Here is a 24,550-nt window from a genome sequence, read left to right as displayed (position 1 = left end):
TGTATCTCATTATTTCTAAAGATATTAAAGGAATTAGATTTTTTTTTTAGCATGTTCTTACTGTTTTGGGTGGGAGATGGAACTTCTGTTTTTATATCATTAGCAGATTTTCAGGCTTGCTCTGATAGCTCTACCTCAGCGGATCACACTCACTCCCTCACAACAGAGAAACTTTTCCTTACATTGTTGTTTCTCTGATTTTGTTTAATGTTAGATGTAGAAAACGGCTCTTTTGAATCCATCCTGATTCATTTCCAGAGTTTGAAATGCTCTAAGACAGGCTGCTAATTGAGTCTGGGTGCCTGACTTCCTGAAACTGTTTTGTTCCACTTACAATTTTCCATTATGATCACTGATATTGCATCAAAAAAATCTGTAACCAGGCTACGGAAATCTGAGCTAAGATAACTGCACATTTAGGATTTCAAGTTTGATATTTTAAAGCACAGATTCTGTGAAATATCCTTTCAGGTGCTATGACAGAAGAAAAAAAGATACCAGTCAAGTATGAATATTTTTATATACGGATTTTCTGAAAAGGAACATAAGTATAAAGACCACATACTGTACACATAGGGCATTTTAATACATCACAAAGAAAACAAACAACAGATATTTGAGCAACCCAAGAAAATATGGATTGATTTAAATTCACTCAACAGCAAAAGTTCAAAATGAACTCATAGCATCCAAAATGACTCACTACAGATATTCATTTTAGAACACCCTCTGTTACTTTTTTAATTGACTAACAGGTTGTGTGGTCCATAAACTGATAGTTCTTATGATGAGCCATTCTTTCTGACTGGCTGTGACGACTATTCGCACACACTCAATGTCAAAACCAATCTTGTGGTCCACATTGTTAACCTCAATGTTTCCAATTTTGAACTCCCCTAATGTGATGTAGGACGTGCACTGTCTTCCCTGTTTAGTTTCCATAGACTTTTGGCCTACTTCCAGAGCTCCGTGGTGAAGAATGTCATTTTGTCGATCCTCTGTGCCTGTCACGATTTTAATTTTGTTGATTTTTGTTGATTTGTTAAAGATTATGATGAAGAAGTCCCCAGTGCATGGAGGTTTTCCCCAGAAATACTCATCCACAATACTACTGTAGGCCTTGGTGGCATCATAGTTTTCAAAGACGTTGATGTTTGTGTAAAGGCTGGCAGGTGGATTGTCGGGAATGTCTATGGAGTCTTCCTCGAAGTCATCATCCTTCAGCTTGTTCTCAGCTCCTTTATAAGAGGAGTAGTAGCCCATGTGCTGGAACAGTGAGGGTTTGAAGCGGATCACGTCCTTCTGGGCCAACAGACCCCTGAAGTGGATGAGGAGCCAGTCGCAAGGCATTTCCTGGTAGAACATGAGGAGGAAATGAGCTAGACGTGGCATGTCTCTGGAGTGGTACAGCTTCCCAATGTAACCCAGCTTGGAGAACTCCAGCATCACCCAGTAGGAACCTTCTCTGGAGGTGATCACCTTCTTCAACACTGTCAGGAAGTTCCTGGAGCAGCGCACATCGTCCTCTAACATCATATAGAAGTGAGAGAGGTTTGTGCAGAAGTTAAGGAGGAAGGCATAGTCCACATTCTGTTTAGAGCGAAAACGAACCCGATCCTCCGGGTCGTTGTAGTTCCTTTTAAGCCCGTCCAGAGATGGATAGTTCTCCTCTGGGGCCTGGATGACCAGGAGGCGTCCAGCTATGATGTGGTGAGCAAACTTCCTGGTGATTTCTTGAACCAGGTTCTCACACCAGACCAGGTCAAAGTCTGCCAGATGGACCACAACCACAATCTCTTTAAGCTCCTCATAACTGGACTGATCAAAGATAGATTTGATCGTCTCCAGAAGGTAGTTTCCTTTTTTCCTCTTGACAGATGACAAGCCAATTGTGAGATACTCTGTGAAAAGAAGTCACTTTAGTCACTTCTGTGAGGAACAATCCTAATATATGATTTGTTTTTAGACATAACATGAATTCCAACTGGTGTCTGTCTGGCAGAAATACCTACTTTTGCGTGGCAAAGGAATCCCCGCAAGGTAGCGATAGGTCACATTAATAGTCCCAGAGAAATTGGACAAGTCTCTTAATGTGTGGACATATCTTTCAGAGTTCGGAGGATGTATCAGCGTCTCTCCCAGCTGTCTTTTTTCTGCCTCCTAATTCACAAAAACAAGAACAACTGCAAGAACATTTTCACCAAAACAGGGATGAATTGACAAAATCATTAAAGGGCATTATAAAAATATTTTTGATGTCTTTTCAAATGTGAGAAGCTTACCAGCACATATCCATCATCCATGTAAAGGCTGAAAAACAGCAGAAAGGTGATGAGGAAGCCGAGGAACGGGAACATGGACCGTTTCCTGAAGCACCTCATCTTGTCCACAGACTTCCACATTAGTCTCATGATCACTTAGGGAAATCACAGGAAAAACAGAAAGTTGGTCAACAAAAACAAAGAAAAATGTATCACAGCTTGCACACGTGGCTAGTGCTAAGTGTGTTTAAAAAAAAAATGTTTTATTGTAATCCTTGTAAACATTTGGGTTATGCCATTGTTATTAAGTATTAGTGGCAGACGTGCATGAATAAAATAACAAAGACTCATCGTCTGCTTTAATCAGGAGCTATGTGTCAGCAGGGGGCAGGGGAATAAACTGTAAACACAACACTGTGATCACCTTGTCAGGCTGCTGTCTATTGTCTCTTATGCATCCAGCAGGCAAAGAGCAGCATTCAGTTGAAGCTGTGTTTAATGCCGCTTTACACATCTATAACCAATTTTCACCTCACCCATCACTGACTCCATTAATTCCTGAATAAAACCACTCGGCAAGTGAACCAGTGTTTTTTTTTTACTGGAAACATCATGAGAACGATGACTGTGAACCACAACAGTTAAGTTGTGTGCTATAAAGCCAAGACAATGAACTGAAAAATACTAAAATGCTTAGTACAGCTGAGGGAACTGCAGAGTCTGATGATACTTCTCTGTGGGTTCATTCTTCTGAGCAACTCATTTCTCATTTCACTTTGATTTGATCCATTGTTAATATCAAAATATTGATTCGCGCAGTTTTAATCAAAATAAGGAATCAGTTGCAGCCCTGAGGTATCAATGGACGGATATTCATATTTAATTTGGTTTTGATGAGCTTCTCATCAAGGTGATGTGGCCAGCGGCACTGTCTTAGATAGTGAAGGCTGATTTTAAGGTTTATCATTGGATTAAGCAAAATGACGGCTGATAATGAATGATTTTAGTTGTTAATCTAACTTCAAATTAGATTCACAAGGGGAAACGTCAGTCATCTGCTCGGTTGGTGCGCAGCAGCCACACGAGCCAGATGATGTTTCAATAGACATTAAACACCAGTGACAAAACAAATACTCTCCGCCCCATTCAATGTGATATTTACAAGTAGCATTGACTTTTTCTTTTAACTAAAAAGAATTACCCTGCTCGCTATCTGTCGTATTTGGCACCGCATCTTAAGAAAAATGCCGATCCCATGACACTCTCCCTAATTCTGATGTTGCAAAGACGAAATCTTCTATGTGAAAAACCTTAAGCTCTCTGGTGACAGTGACAATTCCAGTAAAGGTCTGCTGCTAGGCCCAAAAAAACTGAATAAACAACTTATTACTCTTTGTGCTATTCATTGCTTGAGTTCCATTTGAGGGGGAAAAACCATCTGCCATCTGTCAGAGAAGTAAGACATTTTGTGTTTCTGTAGTGAAAAGAGCCTGACGGTGGCACCTGAGAGATGCAGCGGCCATGGTAAGTGAAAAGATAATGACAGCTGTAAGTCAATATTATGAAAGTCTTAAAAAAAAAACTTCTCTGCACACAATCACACACACTATTATTTGAGATAGCAGCCTGCAAAATCAGAGGTTGAGATAACGAAAGAATCTCTTAAAAAGGCACAATAATGGCTACATGCTTTCTCTGAAGAAAATAAGAAATTCAATTTTAGTTTGCTTTCTCTCAGTAAATCTAAACAAAAAACAAGCCTCCTTGGGTCACATACATTTATATGGAAATTAAGGTGCATCTGTGAATAAGTAAGCACCATTTGTTTGGTGTGTTTGCTTTAGTTTAAAATGTTTCTCTGCCAAGTTATTATTGTCTTTTTTTTCCTCAGTAAATTATAAGTGTGTATGCCCTGCGAGCTCATTTCTATGACTGAAGTCATTTTAGATTAGAGCCAGTAAAATAATAACAGGTAGAGGGGAATACCAATTAGTTCCAGCATTAATTCAATTCAATTCAACTTTATTTATATAGCGCCAAATCACAACAAAGGTTATTTCATGGCACTTAACACAGCAAGACGTTACAATATTATACAGAGAAACCCAACAATTCAACAATTCCCACATAAACTAGGAGGGAAAAAAAACTCTTCTTTAAGGGAGAAAAACCTCCAACAGAGGGAAGGAAAAACTCCCTTTTAACAGGAAGAAACCTCCGACAGAACCAGGCTCAGGGGTGGGCGGCCATCTGCCTCGACCGGTTGGGGTGAGAGTAGAGCATAGAGAGAAAAGGACAGCATAGAGATAGAAGAGAAGAACTGTTGGTGGAGATGACAAGCGCAGGGCAGAGACATGCAGCTCCATGACGGGACATCTGCAAAAGAAAGAAGAGAAACTACGCGAGCGAGGGAACTGAATGGAGACAACAGACAATAAGAAAAAACTATGGGAGAGAAAAGATTAACGATTGTAATATGTCCTCAGAGAGTTTATCTCCATGACTGCATATTAACAACAGTCTCTCCAACAAAGAAATGAGGCGAGATTTGTCCTGTCAACTAATCTTTTGTTTTATAAATGCCACAGGAAAGAGAAATTACTACGATACTTAACATTAGTGGAAGTCTGGTTTACAGGTAAATCTCCAAGATTAAAACCACAAAAAAAGCCAAACGAAACTGAATTGGATAAAACAAGCAATATTCCAGGATCTAGCCTACATCCAAGTTGCTTCAACAAAAGCTTGTGGACAAATAATATTTATAGGTGCAGGCAAAGCTCCTGAAACATTGGAGCAAATTTTATTTAATTTGAAGCTGTGACTCTCCTAAATTGCATTTTAAGGCTGCCAGCAGTCATGCACTGTTTGTCGTGTGGCTGAAAGGTTTTGAGTTTTTTTCTTCTCAAGTGAGCTGTGATTTATTTCTAATAGTTAATTAGTATTTATGATATGAATTCTAATAGCACCGTGTTTCCTAACTTTTGTTATCAAAAAAAAAATAAATAGGAAAACCTCCTAAACATGCCAATCAATATAGAACGGTAATGTAAAATGCTAATAACAGTATGTGCAGTCACTCAATGACAAGAAGAACATAAAAATGCTACTTTTTTGCAGACATTCTGGTTTACAATGCATTTTGAGCTTGCTGCTCCTCCTCAAGCAGCATCACAAGGTTTGCTGGGGTTAAATGGTGTAAGTTTCCATTTATTGTTTAAAGAACCACAGTTGGGGGATTTGCAAAACGCAGTTTAAGGAAAACAAGATAAAAAATTTAGGCAATTTAAGCCAATTCTTGCTGACTTTTACACACCATTATAGACAAAAACATTGAAGACATACTGAAAAGCCATTCAATCGGAACTGAACCTAAAAAAAACCCCAGCCCAGGTTCACACCAAAGCGTGTCGTATATCCGTGAGTCCACTAGAGGATACCATGTTTGGTCTCGTCAAGGTGTAAAAGTACATGTACGTATGACAAGGGCCAAAGAAGATCATATGGCAGAAGTCATTTGATGACATACAGAGTGATAAAGTGTGAGTAGAGAGGCGGTCGGAGGTTTTCCAAAGGAACAACAACGGGGCTTTTACGTCACGTGATCGAGTTGGTGAGAAAGCAAAAATCATTGTGCATTTATCCTAAGTAACGCAAGTAATTCACTTAAATAACGTAAAGTATCTAATCAATGTAATGTATGTAAAGTAACTTACATGAAGCAACATTACTTATGTAAAAACACAAATACTGTATGTCCACAACACCAAACATGAGCATTGGACACAACTCAAACACTCAAAAGCTGGACAATGTGAGAAAGGTTCATTTAATGGATGGATCCTGCAATCTGACTACCAAAGCACTTTAAAGAATAGTCAGCCTCTCCCTAAAACTTGGAGAGAACTTGAAGCAGTGGTTGGGGCTTGAATGAGAAAAACTAAGCACGGAAATACTTGAAAAAGTTCTTTATCATCTGCCAGGGTGCTGTAGCTTTGTATTACTAGAGCCAATCTTACTGCATGAACATATGGGTTTGGCCACGCTCCATTGAGGATTGCTTTCAGATGTAGCATCCTAATGGGTTTAGACCTTAAGTTAATTGTAAACTACTGGGGCAGCCTTTAACCAATCATCTACCACTGCAACGACTGTTGGAACAACTTCAAAGTCATCACACTTTAACAAACCCAACTAGTCACTGATACCATCAGTGGTTGAGCAAACCTTAATGCGAATAGGGTTTCCAGACTATAATCACGGCAAAGACTGTAGCTATGAGCAAAGTTGGGCAGACCCAGGCTAAATACTGGCAGCTTGAAAAAATACCTTCTCAATCAGAACTGACTGAAAATATGGCAAGCAGGATCCCAAGTCCAAGCTTCAGGCTTTTGACACACAAGAGACTGTTAAATGGAAATTCTGCTTCTCTGGGCCGCTTATAGGCGAACATACACAGGGGTCAGTCAGAGATGTTCAAGAGACTGTTGTTTTATTCTTGTATGTTCAACTGTCATGGGTTTTTCATTTTGAACCTGCCTCCTTATTGGTGTTGTTGCAACTAAATCGCTTGATTGTCGCACAGGTATGTACATCATGTTGCCAAAATTTGGAAGGTGTGTATGTCCTACGAGGTTCTGCAACCCACAGTTACCCACAACAACAAAGGAGGAAAAACCCTGTCTGCCATGTAAACGTCCAAACTGTTCTAACTGTTTCTGGTGGACTTTCTTGTTTTTTTGTTTCTACATCCTTCTTAGTTTGTATTGGTAACATGTCCAAAAATGAAGATTAACAGTCTTTTAAAAAACTCTAACTTGAGCAGAAATTTGGAAAATGGAAGGCCTGTATGAAAGTTACAGGAGACAAGCTTGAGGCTGGATGGTTGAATAATAAAATAACTGCACCCGTTGTGAAAGCAACGCAGAAAATGAACTTGTAATGTTTTAAATTCAACAATGCCTACCAAGGTGCCCTTCAGCAAGGCACTTAATCCCCATTTGCATCAGTAGCTGCAGGAATGTATACACTGGTGGGAGACTGTGGTGTTACTGGGAGGCTCCCAAGAGGGAATGTGTGTAAGCATATGAAATGCTGAAACAGAATCTGCCTGCTCAGCAAAACCCTTCCCTGTAGAGAGAAAATGATGGATGGAATACTTGTTGCAGCAGGAAGGAAGTGCTGTGAGGCTCCACTGTATACACGTTATATGACAGCTGGCTCACATCGTCGACTACATTAACACATGATTTGAAGAAGTTAATGATATGCATGGTGACTGAGCTACATCTGTTGTGTTAAGAAATCGATCTGAAAGAGCATTTAGCCACAGCCCTCCTTCGCAAAGTAAATCTTTGTCCTGCGTTCACTTGCTTTTGAGGTAATCTGAATACAAGAAGGAAGCTTGAAATACTAATGAGGAGAGAAAATGTGCTTTATAATTCACTGAGAATGCACCATGCCACACTGGGAGGTGGTTATGAACTCAAATAGTCATAATCCTGTTTGTATTTTGTGAGACGAGCTGTGTGTCTGCATTAAAGTGTGGTCTTTTCAACTTTGTAGTTTTTGTAATGCTCCCAATTAGTATTAAAATCATTTCGGAGTCCAAACACAACTTCCCATCTTCTCTCTTTGATTGACAAGATTTTTTTCTCATTTTGTTTTTTCTTTCCCATTGTGTTTCAAACCGGAGGCATCCATCTTCAAAGATACATGTAAACATCTCTGTGAATCCACACAGAGAAGGGTATTATGGGTAACTGTAGGTCTCAGAGAAACAGACACAGCTTTCCAATCTCCACTATATATTGTACAGACCTGTGATTGGTTGATTCTCCTTCTAATAGAGGCAGATTCAAAACAGACACAGATAACGTACCAGGTACACGTATAAAACAAAGATCCATACCATCACATTAGAGCAATCTCTGTGCAGATTAAGACTGCAGACAAGAGAGCATAATTAAGCATACGTCCGGCATCGGCTGTATGTTTGAATGCAAATGAGTATGTTTTTGTATATTTCAAGTGGTATTTTCACGAAAAGGAAATCAAATTGCACGTGATAAACTGAGATGCATTTGAGAGTCAATATTTAAACTGTATGAGGGGCAAAATAAAGAAAAACGGTGTGGTATTTAAATCAATGCATATCACATTATTACAATTTTATGAGTAATGAAATATAATAAGAATCTTTATCACTCACTCATTAAGAATTTAATTTAAATTTTTGTAAGCATTCATCACTTAAAGGATATGTCTGTCCATTTGTTTCTACTAAATACAAAAATATAACAGCATATAAATGTATAACTGGATTTATTGAACAGACACACTGACAGTTGTTTCTTTATGAACACATCAAACAGCTGGAAACAGTACAATTGTTGGGAAATATTTTCAGCTGCATATACATTTAGTTTAGGAAGGTTAATTTGGAAATCTATTAGGTTAAAGGTGACCCTGTTTAAATAAGCAATGTAACTATTTTGATTACTTCATCAATGTGATCAACATATTAAATTTTATTACTTTTTTATTTGTTTTCTAACACATATTTAACCGGGCAATAAATCTGAAAATTTCTAAAAACTAAATTTAAATGAGCCACAGTATTTAGCACTTTTTTTTTTTTTTTTTATTAACAACTTTGCTGAAAAATGCTTCAATTCAATAAATCAAGATGGAAATGTTTTGATATTAAAGCACAACAACATAAACAAATCACAAGTATACTGCACAATAATATATTTATAATAGTATAGTATAATACTGCAGTAAAGAAAAATGTACCAATAACCATTAAACCAAATCTACATTTAGATCAACTCCATGTTGAGTGATGAACTATCAACAGGGCTAGCTACTGTTTGCAATTTGTTCACAGTGGTTTCTGAACGACTCTTAAAATACCCTCTTCATCTAATCTGACACCATGGCCCACTGTCTTGGCGTGGATGTTTAGAGGAATTGACTTTGATGTGATTGGCAGACAAGCATTCAAACAAGAGAACCAATCAAAAACAAGGCTCAACATTTTAGCTCACAATGCCAAATGAATAGAGCCTGTTCAGATGTACAAAAGGCAAAAAGATGCAAAGTAACTGACTGAATGTTATATTCTCCATATAAACTTTTTACTAAAAATAATACATTGTTCTTATTATTACTGTAACCCATTTTGGAATCACCAACATTTTGAATAGTAACTCTTCTCAATAATGGGTTACAATTACATTTATTTTGTAATTTAATTACACGTAGCTCCATTACACATAACAAGTTACTCTTCAGCACAAAAGGCATGTGCACTAACTATAAGATGAATAACCTTGCCAATATTCACAGTAATATAAGAACAAATCCCTCAGTGCAATGGTGCTTTTTGTAGTACTATTGCATATGATATGAATATATGACGAGATATATTGCTTTCACATGCTCTTCTCCTTTTTACAGTGTTTTTGTGTGTGTGTGATTTTCACTAGTCCAAATGCTTCATTCATGTGTCTCCATCATTTTTGTTGCAATGTAAACTGCCTTAAAATAGAAGGTCTTTTCTGCCTGTCAACTTCAAAACATAAAAGCAGTCTCTCAAGAAATTTGATTTTTACCACTCAGAGTTCATAGTCCACTGCAGCCTGAACAATAATAATGATAATGCCTGTGCACTAAGCTTGTTTCACTCATGTTTTAGAGCAGATCATCATATTGCTGAGACTTGCTGGGGAATCTGTGCCAAGGTCTGTTAATGGCTTTTAAAAAAAATGAAAAATTCCCTCTAGTTTATGAACTTTACACAGTCTTGTATAATTCTGTGAATATAATTTATTACACAATGTGCATCTCAGACACTATATCCTGCTATTATTCTCCATCCTGCCTCAGCAGGCCTCGGATAGAGAGCTAATGTGGTTCAAAGCACTGACAACTGAGGAGAACCCATAGTCATTACAGCCACAACCACTGGGACCACAAAAGCCTTTCATGTTCGTCTTTGACCTGAAAGGTAAATACACTCCAGATGCAATTTACATGTAGTGCCATGCCTGCTGTACAGAAGTGCCGATCTTTAGAAGTCGAAAATTATGTCTGCTTAGGGATAAAGCATGCTTTAATCACGAATACTGTGCTGCTGCACTTTGCACCAACTGTGGTAATTGATTACAGAGATGTGATCATTTTAAAACAATAAAATGGTTTCTGGGAAAAATGTAGCACTAAAATGAAAAAAGCCCAACCTATACTTTGGCCAGGCTGACAGTGTAGATCAAGTTTAGAGATATCATACAAGTGAAAATATGTCAAAACAATAAATTGAAGTAGAGGGAGGCCAAATAAATGTTTAAAAGAGTACTCCACTGATTAATTATTGCACTCCTGTCAGACTTGTGATGCGCAGTGTAAAACTAATGCTACAGAGCCACGGATATCATCTTTTCTATTACATGCATTGTCAAACTTTAAACCCCTTTAAGGTAATCTATTGCCGTCACATAGTTTGTCCACTAATGAGCAGCTCTAAAATGTCCTTCTCTGCACATATTTGAGAGCAACTATTTAATATTCCATTTAAAGGAATCCTTATCAGAAGTGGTTGTTTTTATTAAAATATTGTGGCAGATAAATCATTACCATTGTCACGATTTGATGCATAGCCAGTGCCCCGGGTCGATGAACTCCTGGACCAACTGGGCACTGCGCGTTTCTTTACAACATATTTAACCAAGGGCTACTGGCAGATTCCTCTCTCGCCAGAGTCCAAGGAAAAAACGGCCTTCTCCACTCCGTTTGGATTGTACCATTTCATCACACTTCCCTTTGGGTTGTTTGGTGCCCCAGCCACTTTCCAACACCTCATGGACCAGGTGCTGCATATGCTGATGTTATCATCCACAGCACCACCTGGGTGGAGCATGTGCAGCAGGTGGGCACAGTGCTAGAGTCCCTGAGGCAGGCTGGGCTCACCTCCAACCCAGGGAAGTGTGCAGTTGGATGGAAGGAGGTATCTGGGGTACCACTTGGGCGGTGGCCAAGTGCGCCTTCAGGTAGACAAGACTGCTGCTATCCCAGCCTGCCCACAGCCCAAGACTAAAAAAGAGGTGAGGCGGTTTTTGGGGCTGGCAGGTTATTACAGACGGTTCATCCCAAACTTTGCAGATCTGACCAGTCCCTTGACCGACCTGACCAGGAAAGTTGCCTCAGATCCGGTCCAGTGGACGGAGCAGTGCCAGTTGGCGTTTGAGAGGGTGAAACAGACTCTCTGTGGGGAACCGTTTCACTCCTCCACACACCTAACTTCTCTCTTCCCTTTACCCTGCAGATGTTATGAGATGGAGGTGTTTACACGGACCAAGACGCAGACACAGTACACAGGATTGTTTCTCAGAAACAGGGTGTTTTATTCTCTCCCAGATAGGGACGAAAATGGGATGAAATAAACAATGTTCAGGTTCATAAGCGGCCAGAGGACGATAGTCCCAGAGAGATCTCCTCTCTTCTCCTTCTCCTCCAAGGCCGAGAGCACACTCGGCTGTCACTTGGAGCTCGTAAGCTCGGCTGGAGACGCTCACGTGAGCAGGCGTGCACGTCCTCGCGCTCCGCGGAAGCCGGCTCCACTGCGATCGCGGCTGGCAGGCAGGGAGGCAGGCAGGCAGATGGTATACTGAGTGAGTGTGGCTCCGTTGTGTGGTATCCCGAGGTCCGACACAAGAGCAGCAGACAGGCACACCTGGGGTGGAATCCCATGGTCCGACACCAGGGGGCAGGCTGAATCACTGTGTGGATCTCCGTGGTCCTACACAGAACAGCTGGCTGGAACAACCTTGTGGTTCTCCGTGGTCCGACACGGGATAGCGAGGCAGGGTCAAATGTGTGATGCCCGAGGCTCGACACAGGATTGCCAAAGCGTCAAACAGCTGATCTCCGAGGAACGAAGTGGACGCTTTCTTCGTGCAGGTGAGAACCCGTGGCTTCGACACTGGATGGCAGGTAGGCTTTGAGACAAACAGGGAGTCAGAACCGGAACTTCACTGTGTGAAATGAAAAAACGTACAGGGACAGACTACCAGGTAGGTAAATGGAAGGACTGACAACTGGCAGGAGGATGACCGGAGTATTTATGCCTGGTGGAGATGATTAGCGGAATGAGATCCAGCTGAAACAACGGAGAGGGGTGTGGCAATGGGCGGAACTGGGAGGAGGGTACTGCTGAGGGACACAGAACAAAACACAAGCACATGGCAAAACAATAACAAACAGACAGGGGAATGTAAGCACACATGAGGAGAGGTGATCAGGGACAAAATAGAGGGAGACACACTAGGAATGGGCAGGGGTGGCTCCCCGGCCTAAATCAGGCGGTGGGGGTATGTGGTAGCGGGGCATGGTTTGGCTCAGCTGAGCTGCAGGAGTGACTGATTGGGGGAGTGGTTCAGTGAATGTTGCCTGAAAGAGGCTTAATTAGCACAGCTGCAGTGAATCACTGATTGTCTCTCGCCACATAAAAGTCCCTAGGAGGTCACCAGACGGCTCTCACTCCTGGGGACACTGAGCAGCAGGCTGGCTGCAGACAGGGTGTGTGACAAATGCTCGAATGCCCGACAGGAGAGCACAAGTGATCTAAAATATTGTTTATGTTGAATAAAAACGTTGACCAACTGTACTGTGGCTAGTTGTTGTGCTTTTGGACCGGAAGCACCCACGGCAACATGTCTGTCACAACCATATTCTCAAATATGATCAGCTGTGGATTATCTGAATCTGACTCCTGTTTTTTTCATTTACATGTAATGCTGATTTGTAGCTACCTCAAGGTTTCATTTAAAAGTCAAATACTATCAGTGGCCTCTGTCTCTTTTTAATCTCTGACAAGCGTGATCACAGTTCTTTACCAGAACTCCCTTTTTTCCACCCACTTAAATTATTTTGAATGCTCTTGTGCTGTCAGAAAAGCCAGTGACTGGACAACAAAATAAAACTATTTAAGTGATGATAATGCTTTAATTTTCTTCACTGCTGTAAAATTGATATGAAATCACAGCTCACAGTTGTACTTGATCCCCAGGATAAATATTTTCAGCTGAGAAACAAAGTGATGAAAAAATGCTCCAAATTCAGTAACTGATGCACCAAGACTTCCCCTGTTCTGGATCGATGGACTTGAAAGTGAAGTAGAGCATTACGGGAAAAAACTTGATACACTTTTTATTTATTCATGTATTCATTTTTTGAATATTCAGTTATCAAATCGCTTTGTAACTTTTTGTTGTTGGTTTATTCTGCAGTGCTTTTGTTGAGATCTTATAACAATTTTTATTGTTGAGTGAGTACAAATATGATAATGTACCACAGAATATTAGGGATGTATTTCACAAACAGCACAGAATTTTACTTAATTTGAACATAAAAAGAATTCTAACACCTTTTTGCTTTGCTTGTTTTGAGTCCAACCTTGCTAAAAACTGTTAATAAATTGAATCAGCAGGCGCATATTGTCCAAAAAGTCCTCCAAATCAAACAACCAGATAGATAGATAGATAGATAGATAGATAGATAGATAGATAGATAGATAGATAGATAGATAGATAGATAGATAGATACGTCATTTATTCCAACAGGAAAATTCATATAAATACAGTACATCTATTGCCACTGCCCCGCCCGCAGAAGGACAAACTTAGGCATTTTCTGAACTGATGACATTATTTGTCCTGCAAATTCACTCTTAAAAAAGAAATCTACAATTAAGATGTGGTTATAATTTGGACAAAAAAAAAATTACTTGGTTAGGTAGTGGGAGAGATTGTGGTTTGGGTCCAAATGACCGCTATGTTGTCATGGTTGGAATAATAAACACATGGTTAAGGTTATAGATTGATCATCATGATGATTAAAAGAAATGTAAACTATTGGTAGGAAATGGGAAATGAGCAGCTGTCTCTGGTGTAAGTCTGATGAGGTTTTGTTGACTCATCCATCCACACTGACCTCCTCCCTCTGCAGACTTTGCTGCTGTGACAAAGTCACTCATCATACAATCACAAGAGGTCTTTGTCACTTGGATGCAAACAAATGTTGTTTCGATGCATTTACTGAATTGACTATTGCTATTGTTCTTTTTGAGACAAGAGTCTCAAAGCTTGGGTGATGTGATCAAAAGTTTTCTCAGCTGCTTTCTCCAAGATGAGTCAGAGTCAATGTGGTCAAGGACTCTTTGAAGTGTGCAAAAAAACTTGAACATCTAAAAATTTATATACAATTAGCTGACTTCAGCTGCTGCTAAAGATAATTTGATTGAAAACTGCACCCATTAAAAGGATCTTGCAGTGAGATTGTTTTTTCAAAAACTGACTTTGAACCTCAGCAAAATTGCACAGCTTGACTTGCAGTACAAAGGAGAATTAGAAGGACATCAGAGGACCAACAGTGTGAATGATCAGTGGAAGATAAACTGCTCGACACCTCATTAATTTAGCAGGAAACACACTGAGCCTGTTTTTACATCCAGCGTTTGAAATTCAGCATCGGTCGGCACACCACACAACTCTGGCTCATTTCCCAACCGTTTCTAAGCTTATTGTCATGTAGGGCTGTTACGGTCACAACAAATCCATATGCAACACAGAATAATAATGAAGAGGAAGTGCTTTCAGAAAGTGCAATTAATCTCTTCTAAAATGGCTACTCAGTGCCTGTAATGAGATGCCATTTTAATAAGCCTGTGTGTCGAACAACAAAGCCATTTGGTAAACACTATTGTTCATTCGCCTGTTGACATCCAGGCAGCGTATGAACCCACACAGACACTGCTGAGCTGCTGTGTGTTGGAGTGTGTGGGTGTGGCAGGGGAACAGGCAGAAGGAAAGCTTTTGATGAAGTGTTACTGGGGAGAACATTCAGCTGCTTTTCAATCAGATGTTTTTCAGTGATTATATTTGAATGAGGCCATGTGATTAGAACATGATAAATATTTACACCATCTTTAATCTTGAATTTTATTTTTCAGTGGAGTCTATTTATGCTCTAGTCACCATGATTCAGTGAACCTCTTAATAAATGGGAAGGTGATGAAACTAAACAGATTTATGGTATAATTTATGGAGTATAATAATTAGAAACATAAATCAAAAAATGGAGCTTACTATGATAAGACAAATTGGGGGCCTGGACACCTTTTCACGTTTGAAATAGTGTAGATCTGATGTTCTTGTCGGCTGTTTTCCCAATTATAAAATTGTTTGTATGTTTAAGTGGACCACAAATAAAACTAATAAATCAACATTTGTCTTTTGGTCAACAAACATGAACTTAACTGCTCGTAGTAGCTGCTATTGTAGCCTCCGTGTTGACTGAAAGTTATTTGACAAGACTTATGCGTCACTTACCACAGATTGTTTCGGACAAAGAAATTATGAAGTGAAATTATTCATTAAGCACTTGAAAATGTGTTTTTATCTCTCCAGTAATTAGCTTAAAATGAAACTGGCATAACTGATTTTCTTTTCTTTATTTTTTTTACAATAAAATGTAAACACAACACTTATATCTATGATAGTCCTACCTATTAATCAATCCAACAGAAAAGAAAGAAAAAAAGGGTTAGAATTTTTTGATTTATGTTACAATTAAGATTGTGGTTAGAATATTTTTTATTTATAAATCCTTCAGTTGAAAAAGCAAACTCACAGCTTATCTGCGCCGTCACACTCCCATCTCCATGGCAACATAAGCAACACAGCTACACCTGTAATCAGATACTGATTCTTTCAATGCGTGAAATTGCGTGAAAACTCCTCACCTTCCCCTGACACAGCCCAGCCCACTTCCGACCAAGGACACAGCCTAAACTCAAACACAATATCCAGTGTTGTTCTGTCTTTGGCAGGTTGGTAGGAAAGAGAACAGGCTTTAAAACAAAATCATTTCAGGTAAAGGAGAAAAAAAAGAGAATATAACCTTATAACTGCTATATTAACAGCCACATATCAAGACCAAGACTTGTGCTTTAATAAGAGTTGCTGCATGTGTGATTAAGGCACTGAAATGCAATCTCCTGGCCAAAATTAAAGTTGATGCATGAATCCAGACTCAAAGGAAAATCTTAATAGAGTTCAGAGAGAGCGAGCTGTGGCATCATCAGCGAGTAAACAGCATTTCTTCCAGAAGAAAGCAAATCTTCTTGCTTCCAGCTGGGAATTTTACCGACTGCATCTCTGCCTGGTTCGATATGTTTACTTATTCATCAAGGTGGAGGGGGCCAGCAAGTTTCTCAGACTCCAGGCTCCAGCAGTTACCTTCTTCCTGCTGTTGGACTACGGCAGACGGGATTAAAAATGCATGGGAACATGTTCGGCAGCAAGACCTGTGCCAAGTACTTGTGCACTCATACTGCATGTTTGGTTGTCAGCAGTCAGAGATAACGCAGCTGTCTTAGCAGCGAGGGGATTGAATTTGATGCAGCATTTCACCGATCGTGAATGCTTTTCCAAAAATAAAGTTTTTAATAAGGACCATACCAGCTGGTGTGCATTTTTTTAAAAAGCTGATTTAACAAATCATAAACAATCCCACTTCAAACTCTCTTTTTGAATAGTTACCAGTGATTTTTTTTTTATAAGCAAAACCAGAAGGACTTAATGGCACATAAGAAAAGGAATCAGGAGTGAAAAGAGATCATTTAGCAGAATCTGCAAAAAAAGTGTAAGGAGCAAAAATGAACCAACCAAGTTATCACAGAAGGAACCAACGCCCATCCCCCCCTGCAGAACTGTGAAAAACATAGAAAAAAAATTGAATTAAAAAAAATTAATAAATAAATTCTTGAAAGGAAACAAAAGCAAACAAACAATATTCTACAGCCATGTGGTGCCTAGACACAGCACTGCTAATGCCATTGTGCAAACTAACAAGGCATGTTGGGACAGATCCTTGTAAAGATAAAAGGTATTCACAAAACATCTTAGCCCTTAAAGTTCCGAAGTTGAAAAACTGTTCAGGGCAGGGAGGAGAACTTTAAGAGGCTTAAGAATTTCTTAAGAATGTTTGTGAATATGGCCCTGATTTTTAATCAATGCACCGTCATAAGTAGCCTGCTGCAAACCCAACAATAATTAACTGCGTGACACCCTCCATAGGGAATCGTTTGCAGACGTTCCATCCTACTGGGCGTATACCTCGGGTTAATTTTAACCTATCAGCTCGCGCCGAAGCCGGCCGACACTCTGCCAGCGCTGCAACTACCTACTGTGTCCACTGAAGCGTTTTTTCCTGAACACAGCGTGTTTTAAAAGTTGTTTTTAATGAAACGCCAGCAGTTTGACGAGGTATTGAGTGTTTTTCTGCGCTGAGAGCTGAACGTTCAGTGTTTTTATTCAGTCACCAAGAGTTCACCAAGAGTTGCGCTTGTCACTGTCACCAGCTGTCCAATCACAGTGAAGGAGGGGCAGGACAAACGCGGTTAACCACTGATACTGGTCGCTGATTAGTCCGCACTTCAGAGTGGCTGTGCAAACGTTAATACGGGCCGAGTACCCAGACATTATCACATTGAAGGAAACTGAAGCTGTGAGCCACAGTCTGTGCAGCCAGGCTACGCCATAAGTTATGTAGAAGTCACTCTCCATTACTCTCACCCCCAGCCTCTACTGATCCCCCTTGACCCTTTGGCTCCACCTCTGAGCGATTAATGATTTATATCAAATCCCACAAAGTTAATTTCACAATGGCGCCAGAGGAAAACTGAGAGGTCCATCAAAATAATTTGGATTCATCCTGAGGGGACCAGAAAAGTCTGCACAAAGTTTCATGGAAATCCATCAAATAGTTCAGTCTGGTGGCATTGTCACTTAAGAAAGAAACCCGACTGAGGTAGAGTGACCAGATCCCAAGAAACTGAATGTGGGGGAAAAAGTATGTTTGTAGGGGACAATGATACCAATGCTGACAGGTCATCAGATTCCAGGTTAAGCCTATGTTGCATGGGAAACAAATATAATCAATCTAATTGCAACTTTCCAGTTGCAAATCAATGTAAATTATCATATAGAAAACACAAAAGAAAGTTTTGGTAGCAAAGATAGTGACAGACTAACCTGCACTTGACCCAAACATGTGCAGTTTGAGTGACGTCAAACACAGCCCCATGATAACAGCCCTTCCGCTTTCTTCTCAGATGTCAGAAAAAAGACAGATTCTGAAAAAGCTGTCTGTCCTGCAGTGTAGTGCAGTTTTGAAAACTAGAGCAAATCAAAATGTGGGACATGGTCTCAATATGTTGGACCTAGGACAGGTGATAAAAATGCTGTGCAGTCCCACATAAAGCGGGACACTTGGTCACCCGAGACTGAGGTAGTTTAAAATGCAATCAGCCATATATATAAATACATGCGTCTGATACTGATGCGGCACGGTGGTGCAGTGGTTAGCACTGTCGCCTCACAGCAAAAAGGTTCTGGGTTCGAATCTGGTCCTGGGCCTTTCTGTGAGGAGTTTGCATGTTCTCCCTGTGCTTGCGTGGGTTCTCTCCGGGTTCTCCGGCTTCCTCCCATCATCCAAAAACATGCACCTCAGGACTGTGCTGACAGGTCATCATTGTAAATGAGAATTGGTTCTCAATTGATATTACCTGGTTAAATAAAGGTCAAATAAATAAAATACTCATTCAGTGATCAGTGTCCCACTGACAAACTAAATGTAATCCAGTTCAACTGCATAAGAATTGTTTTAGTATTGTAACTAGCAGTGAAGAAACTGTGCGTCAGTAAAGAGAGGGAAGAAAACTTATAATTGAAGTCAAGCGTTTTCTTTGACAGCAATGATTTCTTTTGCAGCCACAGGAAGACAAGTAATCACAGCGGGGGGCTCTGGTGCAAGTTTCATATCTAAGCTTTTGCATCAGTGAAAAACAACAATCAAAACAAGACCTGACAACCCCACTTTCAACTGGAGAGACCTGATTTGTATAAGTGAGCAGGAAAGTACATCATGTTTGTGGTCTACAGAAGTAAAAAAGCACATGTCCCTTTTTTTCAGCACCATGGACAGCAACAGTGCATTAACCATAACGGTATTCCTCTGTTCTACTCTGCTGAAACTGTGGTACAGAGATTTGTTTAAGTGGGATCCAGTGGGATGTCGCTGTCAATGGGCAGGAGAGAACAAATTATTTACAGATTGTCAGTTTTGTCTCCAGGTTTTGAAGTGCTCACAGTAATAATCTGCAATGGGTTTTTTCTTATATTAAATCTCCCATTAATGATATCTATAACTCAGCATTTATTCAAGACGCAGCTCACAAAAATGTTCAATTTGTTGTTCTTATATATAGAAAACAGTCTGCTTAAACTTTTTTTTTTTTTTTTTTTTTGAGGAAATCCTCTTGTGCACATGTACATTTTCAGTACAGTTTTTCAACATTACAGTGTGCCAGAAATGTTTGTAGTTTTTTTTTTTTTTCGTTTTGGGGGTCAAATCTGAGTCAAGCCTCAAACAGCAATTCAGGTTACAAATCTTCATACCTAAACTGCAAAAGTCAAAATCTAAAAGTCAAAAATCTTTGAGGTCTGTCTATACAATTAATTACACAGATGTTCCATTAATTACTGCTTCAGTGAATGCAACTCCTGTGTGGCCAAACTGGTTTGAAAAGTGTCAAATAAAGTGTTCTAATATAAAATGTAACTGTTCCAGTGTTTCCACCTTGATTGGGACCCTCTGCACCTCCTGAAAGAAACGCATGTTTCTCGGCAAGATCAACCCTTGCCAAGATGCTTCGATGACATCGTTGCTGGTATTTGCGGAACGTGAAGTTAGCGACACCAGCGGCCCATAGTCAGATGCCTTCCCGGGGCCAGAGTCAGATGCCCTCCCGGGGCCAGAGTCAGATGTCTTCCCGGGGCCAGAGTCAGATGCCCTCCCGGGGCCAGAGTCAGATGTCTTCCCGGGGCCAGAGTCAGATGCCTTCCCGGGGCCAGAGTCAGATGCCCTCCCGGGGCCAGAGTCAGATGCCCTCCCGGGGCCAGAGTCAGATGTCTTCCCGGGGCCAGAGTCAGATGTCTTCCCGGGGCCAGAGCGGGCGACATTGAATCAAACCTGAAACTGCTGACTAAGGCTAATCGTAAATACAGTCAGATTGTTATTAACGTCGGCAGTAACAACACCCGGTTACGCCAATCGGAGGTCACTAAAGTTAATGTGGAATCGGTGTGCAACTTTGCAAAAACAATGTCGGACTCTGTAGTTTTCTCTGGACCCCTTCCTAACCGGACCAGTGATGATATGTTTAGCCGTACGTCTTCACTTCACCGCTGGTTGTCGAGGTGGTGTCCCGCTAACAATGTGGGCTTCATTGACAATTGGAATACTTTCTGGGGAAAACCTGGTCTAATCCGGAGAGACGGCATCCATCCTACTTTGGATGGTGCAGCTCTTCTTTCTAGAAATATGGCCATGTCTCTTAACAGCCCTAAAACCTGACATCCCAGGGTTGAGGCCAGGATGCAGAGCTGCAGTCTTACACACTCCTCTGCAGCTTCTTTAGAGCTGTCACTCACCCAAAACATTCAACATCCTATAGAGGTTGTGTCTGTAACCAGACAACCTATATTTAAAAAAAAAATCAAGAAAAGATGTATCAATAAAAATGTAATAAAAATTGATTCTACCAAATTAATAGATCAAAAAAATCTGACAATTAAAAGCAGACTATTAAATATCAGATCTCTCTCGTCTAAATCTCTGTTAGTAAATGACTTGATAACTGATCATCAGATTGATTTACTCTGTCTCACAGAGTCTGCAACAGGAAAAATATGTTAGTATTAATGAAGCAACTCCTCCCAGTCATATTAATTATCATATTCCTAGAGATTTAGGCCAAGGAGGAGGAGTGGCAGCAATCTTCCACTCAAGTTTAGCAATTAATCCAAAGCCGAAACTTAGTTATAATTCATTTGAGAGTCTGACTCTTTGTCTCTCACACCCAAACTGGAAAGCAGAGAAACCGATTCTATTTGTTGTTGTTGTTTATCGCCCACCTGGTCCTTATTCAGAGTTTCTAACTGAATTCTCTGACTTTTTATCAGATTTAGTGCTGAGTTCAAATAAAGTGATGATAGTGGGAGACTTTAACATTCATGTTGACGTGGACAACGATAGCCTCAGTTCTACTTTTAGCTCATTATTAGATTCTATAGGCTTTTCTCAAAATGTAAATAAACCCACTCACCGTGGTAACCACACCCTCGATCTGGTTCTATCATATGGGATGGAAATTGAAAATTTAATTGTCTTTCTTAAAAACCCTGTTTTGTCGGACCACTTCTTATTAACATTTGAAGTTACAATAATGGACTACACAGCATGTGGGAATAAATCCCACTACAGTAGATGTCTGTCAGATGATGCCGTGGCCAAATTTAAGGAAGCAGTTCCATGTTTATCCTCTTCGATGCCGTATGTTAAAGCAGTGGAAGGCATCTACGTTGACCTTAGTCCCACACAAGTGGATCATCTGGTAGAAAACACTGCAGTATCTCTGCGCACAACTCTAGATAATGTTGCCCCTCTGAAGAAGAGAGTAATGAATCAGAGGAAGTTGTCTCCATGGTACAACTCAGAATTACGCTCTGCTAGGCAGTGACTAGAAAGCTGGAAAGGAAATGGAGTTCCACTAATTTAGAAGAATTTCACCTGCCTGGAAGGATAGTTTAATATTATATAAGAAAGCTCTTTGTAAGGCCAGAACTTTATATTATTCATCGATAATAGAGGACAACAAGAAAAAGCCCAGGTTTCTTTTCAGCACTGGAGCAGGCTGACAAAGAGTCACAGTTCTGTTGAGCCCTCTATTCCTTCAGCTCTCAGCAGTAATGACTTTATTAACTTCTTTACTAATAAAATTCTTACTATTAGGGAGAGAATCGGGCCGACCCTTCCTGACACCATCACTGATGTGATGTTAAGCACAGCAGCCCTGAAAGCAACTGTAGGACCAGATGTAAACATGGAAACTTTCTCTCATGTTCAGCTCTCTGAGTTAACTAGAATTATTTCTTCATCTGGATCCTCTAGCTGTCTGTTAGATCCCACCCCAACTAAACGTTTTAAGGAAGTCTTTCCTTTAATTAATACTTCCATATTAGAGCAGATCAACCTATCTATTGTAACTGGCTATGTACCGCATGCTTTTAAAGTGGCTGTAATTAAACCTCTACTTAAAAAGCCAACTCTTGATCCAGCTGTTTTAGGAAACTACAGACCAATTTCCAACCTCACGTTTATTTCTAAAATCCTCGAAAAAGTTGTTGCAAATCAACTTTTTGATCATTTACAAAGGAGTGATCTATTTGAAGATTTTCAGTCAGGCTTTAGAGTTCATCATAGCACAGAAACAGCACTGGTGAAAGTTACTAACGATCTTTTATTAGCCTCAGATAATGGACTCGTCTCTGTACTTGTTCTTCTGGATCTCAGTGCTGCTTTTGATACGATTGATCATACGATCTTATTACAAAGATTAGAAGACGTTACGAGGATTAAAGGAACTGCATTAGACTGGTTCAAATCCTACTTATCAGATAGATTCCAGTTTGTCCATGTCAACAATGAATCTTCCAGACAAACAAGAGTTAGTTATGGAGTTCCACGAGGCTCAGTGTTGGGCACAATACTTTTACTTTGTACATGCTTCCATCAGGAAGCACTGCATAAACTTCCATTGTTATGCAGATGACACTGAGCTATATCTTTCTATAAAACCAGATGAAACTAATCAGTTCGTAAAATGTGAAGCCTGTCTAAAAGACATAAAGGCCTGGATGACCAAAAACTTCCTGCTTCTAAATTCAGACAAAACGGAAGTTATTGTACTTGGTCCTAAACACCTCAGAAACTCAGAACTAACTCAGAGTAACTAATCACTTAGTTACTCTAGATGACATTGTCCTGGCCTCCAACAAAACTGTGAGGAGCCCTGGAGTCATATTTGATGAGGACATGTCCTTCAGCCACAATATAAAGCAAATCTTCAGAACTGCCTTCTTTCATCTACGTAATATTAATAAAATCAGGAAAATCCTTCCTCAGCATGACGCAGAAAAACTCATTCATGTGTTTGTTACTTCTAGGCTAGATTTTTGTAATTCCTTGTTGTTAGGATGTCCAAATTACTCATTAAAAACCCTGCAGCTGATCCAAAATGCTGCAGCAAGAGTACTGACGGGATTTAGCAGGAGAGATCATATATCTCCAGTTTTAGCTTCTCTTCACTAGCTTCCTGTGAAATCAAAAATATAATTTAAAATTCTCTTGATGACTTACAAAGCCCTACATGACCAGGCTCCATCATATCTTAGAGATCTTATAGAACCATATAATCCTAGCAGAGCACTTCACTCTCAGTACGCTGGTCTGCTTGTGGTTCCTAGAGTTTACAGAAGCAGAATGGGAGGCAGAGCTTCAGTTTTCAGGCTCCTCTCCTGTGGAACCAACCAGCTCCCAGTTTGTGTTCGAGGGGCAGAAACCCTCTCTAGCTTTAAGATTAGACTCAAAACGTTCCTTTTTGATAAAGCCTGTAATTAGGGCTGGCTCGGGTAGACCTGAACCAACCCTTAGTTATGCTCTTATAGGCTGAGGCTGCTGGGGGACCTCGTTACATGCTGAGCTTCTTTTCTTTCCTCCTACTCTTTAACTGACTCATACCTCACCATCTTTTTCTCTCCCATATCTTTTTCTTATTATCTGTTGTCTCCATTCAGTTCCCTCGCTCGCGTAGTTTCTCTTCTTTCTTTTTCAGATGTCCCGTCATGGAGCTGCATGTCTCGGCCCTGCGCTTGTCATCTCCATTCTATCTCTATGCTGTCCTTTTCTCTCTATGCTCTCCTCTCACCCCAACCAGTCGAGGCAGATGGCCTCCCACCCCTGAGCCTGGTTCTGTTGGAGGTTTCTTCCTGTTAAGAGGGAGTTTTTCCTTCCCTCTGTTGGAGGTTTTTCTCCCTTAAAGAGGAGTTTTTTTCCCCTCCTTGCTTATGTGGGAATTGTTGAATTGTTGGGTTTCTCTGTATAATATTGTAAAACTTGCCGTAAGGACTTTAACGTGTTAAGTGCCATGAAATAACCTATGTTGTGATTTGGCACTATATAAATAAAATTGAATTGAATTGAATTGTAAGTCCCACCTAATATATGGCTTGGACCCTGTGTGAAACTGGAGGGCTTTTAATTTGAAAACTCACAGCATTCAGCCGTACTGCAATGTAACTTTAATCTCTCTCTCGCTCAGTGAC

General features: G+C 40.2%; 1 protein-coding gene across 6 annotated transcripts in view; it reads right to left on the bottom strand.

Moving 5' to 3' along the window:
• Nucleotides 1-501: 501 nt before the first annotated feature.
• The window catches only part of LOC138206449 (alpha-1,3-mannosyl-glycoprotein 4-beta-N-acetylglucosaminyltransferase C-like), a 63,566-nt gene continuing 39,517 nt past the window's right edge, over nucleotides 502-24,550 (bottom strand). For 5 of the 6 annotated variants that reach the window (XM_069163167.1, XM_069163168.1, XM_069163165.1 and 2 more), the window contains 3 exons: nucleotides 2,283-2,416; nucleotides 2,013-2,160; nucleotides 502-1,901 (listed from right to left, as the gene is read on the bottom strand). In XM_069163167.1, the coding sequence (XP_069019268.1) occupies nucleotides 733-1,901; nucleotides 2,013-2,160; nucleotides 2,283-2,411 (1,446 nt within the window). In that variant the 5' untranslated portion in view covers nucleotides 2,412-2,416 and the 3' untranslated portion in view covers nucleotides 502-732. Of the gene's footprint in view, nucleotides 1,902-2,012; nucleotides 2,161-2,282; nucleotides 7,086-24,550 lie in introns of those variants that run through there. The other variant, XM_069163166.1, reaches the window with a different exon arrangement.

Source organism: Embiotoca jacksoni, unplaced genomic scaffold (assembly GCF_022577435.1).
Source record: "Embiotoca jacksoni isolate LCO1_2020_lvr unplaced genomic scaffold, fEmbJac1.0.p SCAF_3, whole genome shotgun sequence".
NCBI lineage: Eukaryota > Metazoa > Chordata > Actinopteri > Embiotocidae > Embiotoca > Embiotoca jacksoni.
The sequence above is the reverse complement of the archived record's forward strand: the minus strand, read 5'-3'. Positions and strand labels throughout refer to the sequence as shown.